The 790-nt window shown below is 30.3% G+C and overlaps 1 protein-coding gene across 1 annotated transcript in view; it reads right to left on the bottom strand.

The window, feature by feature from the left end:
• LOC110419617 (S-adenosyl-L-methionine-dependent methyltransferases superfamily protein) overlaps positions 1-344 on the bottom strand; it is an 11238-nt gene extending 10894 nt beyond the window's left edge. The window contains exons 1-2 of the mRNA XM_089784106.1: positions 184-344; positions 17-112 (exon numbers count right to left, since the gene is read on the bottom strand). Coding sequence (XP_089640232.1) covers positions 17-112; positions 184-309 — 222 coding nt within the window. The 5' untranslated portion in view covers positions 310-344. The remainder of the gene's footprint in view (positions 1-16; positions 113-183) is intronic.
• Between the last annotated feature and the right edge of the window lie 446 nt (positions 345-790).

A 790-nucleotide genomic window follows, 5' to 3' on the forward strand; every position in this document is an offset into this window, starting at 1 on the left:
AGGAAAAATATGTTACCTGGACAACTCCAGAAGGAATGAGGAGAAGATTTTCCACAGCTTCTTTACTAAGACATTCAATCCATTCCTTGTCAACAGCTTCCCATAGCCTATCCTGAAATAAATAAATAAATGTAAATTAAGAAAGAAAAGTGGTTTTTTTTTTAATTTTTAATTTCAACCAACCTTGAAGAAATTGACAACGTGAGCATTGATTAAGAAAGAGTAAGGTTTAACGAAATCTACAATGGCTTTGATCCATTCCAAGGTTTCAGCTGCGCTGTCGCATGAATGCTTGCGCTGCTTCGCCATCTCTCGCCTCCCACTTTCTTAGCCAACGCAGCTCAACCTATTTCTGTGTTTCTCTGGATTTTCCCCTTCCAACATGGGCTCCCTCAACGTTGCTTGACACGGCCCAAAGTGCTCTCCTTGGGAAAGGCCCAATTTCTTTTTTTTTTCTTTAATTTTCTTTGAAAGTTTTTTTTATTATTTTTCAAAACGTAATTTAAATTTGACATAATAATTTAAAAAGTTCCTGAATTATTAAAAATAAATAAATAAAATTTTATCTTTTTATTATATTCAATTAAACTCATATGCTATTTAAACAAATTCAAATAAATTTTTATTATTCTATTACGTTCGATCAAATTATTATATTTTCATTTTGAGTCAAATAAATCTTTGATGATAGATTAATTATCATTTATTAAAATAGCACTTATTATTTTATACTTAAGTGAAAATACCACATGCTCATCATGTCATGTAACATGTCACATCATTAAATATA

This window comes from Theobroma umbraticum, unplaced genomic scaffold (assembly GCF_002168275.2).
Source record: "Theobroma umbraticum cultivar Fairchild unplaced genomic scaffold, ASM216827v3 scaffold_67.0, whole genome shotgun sequence".
Taxonomy (NCBI): Eukaryota; Viridiplantae; Streptophyta; class Magnoliopsida; order Malvales; family Malvaceae; genus Theobroma; species Theobroma umbraticum.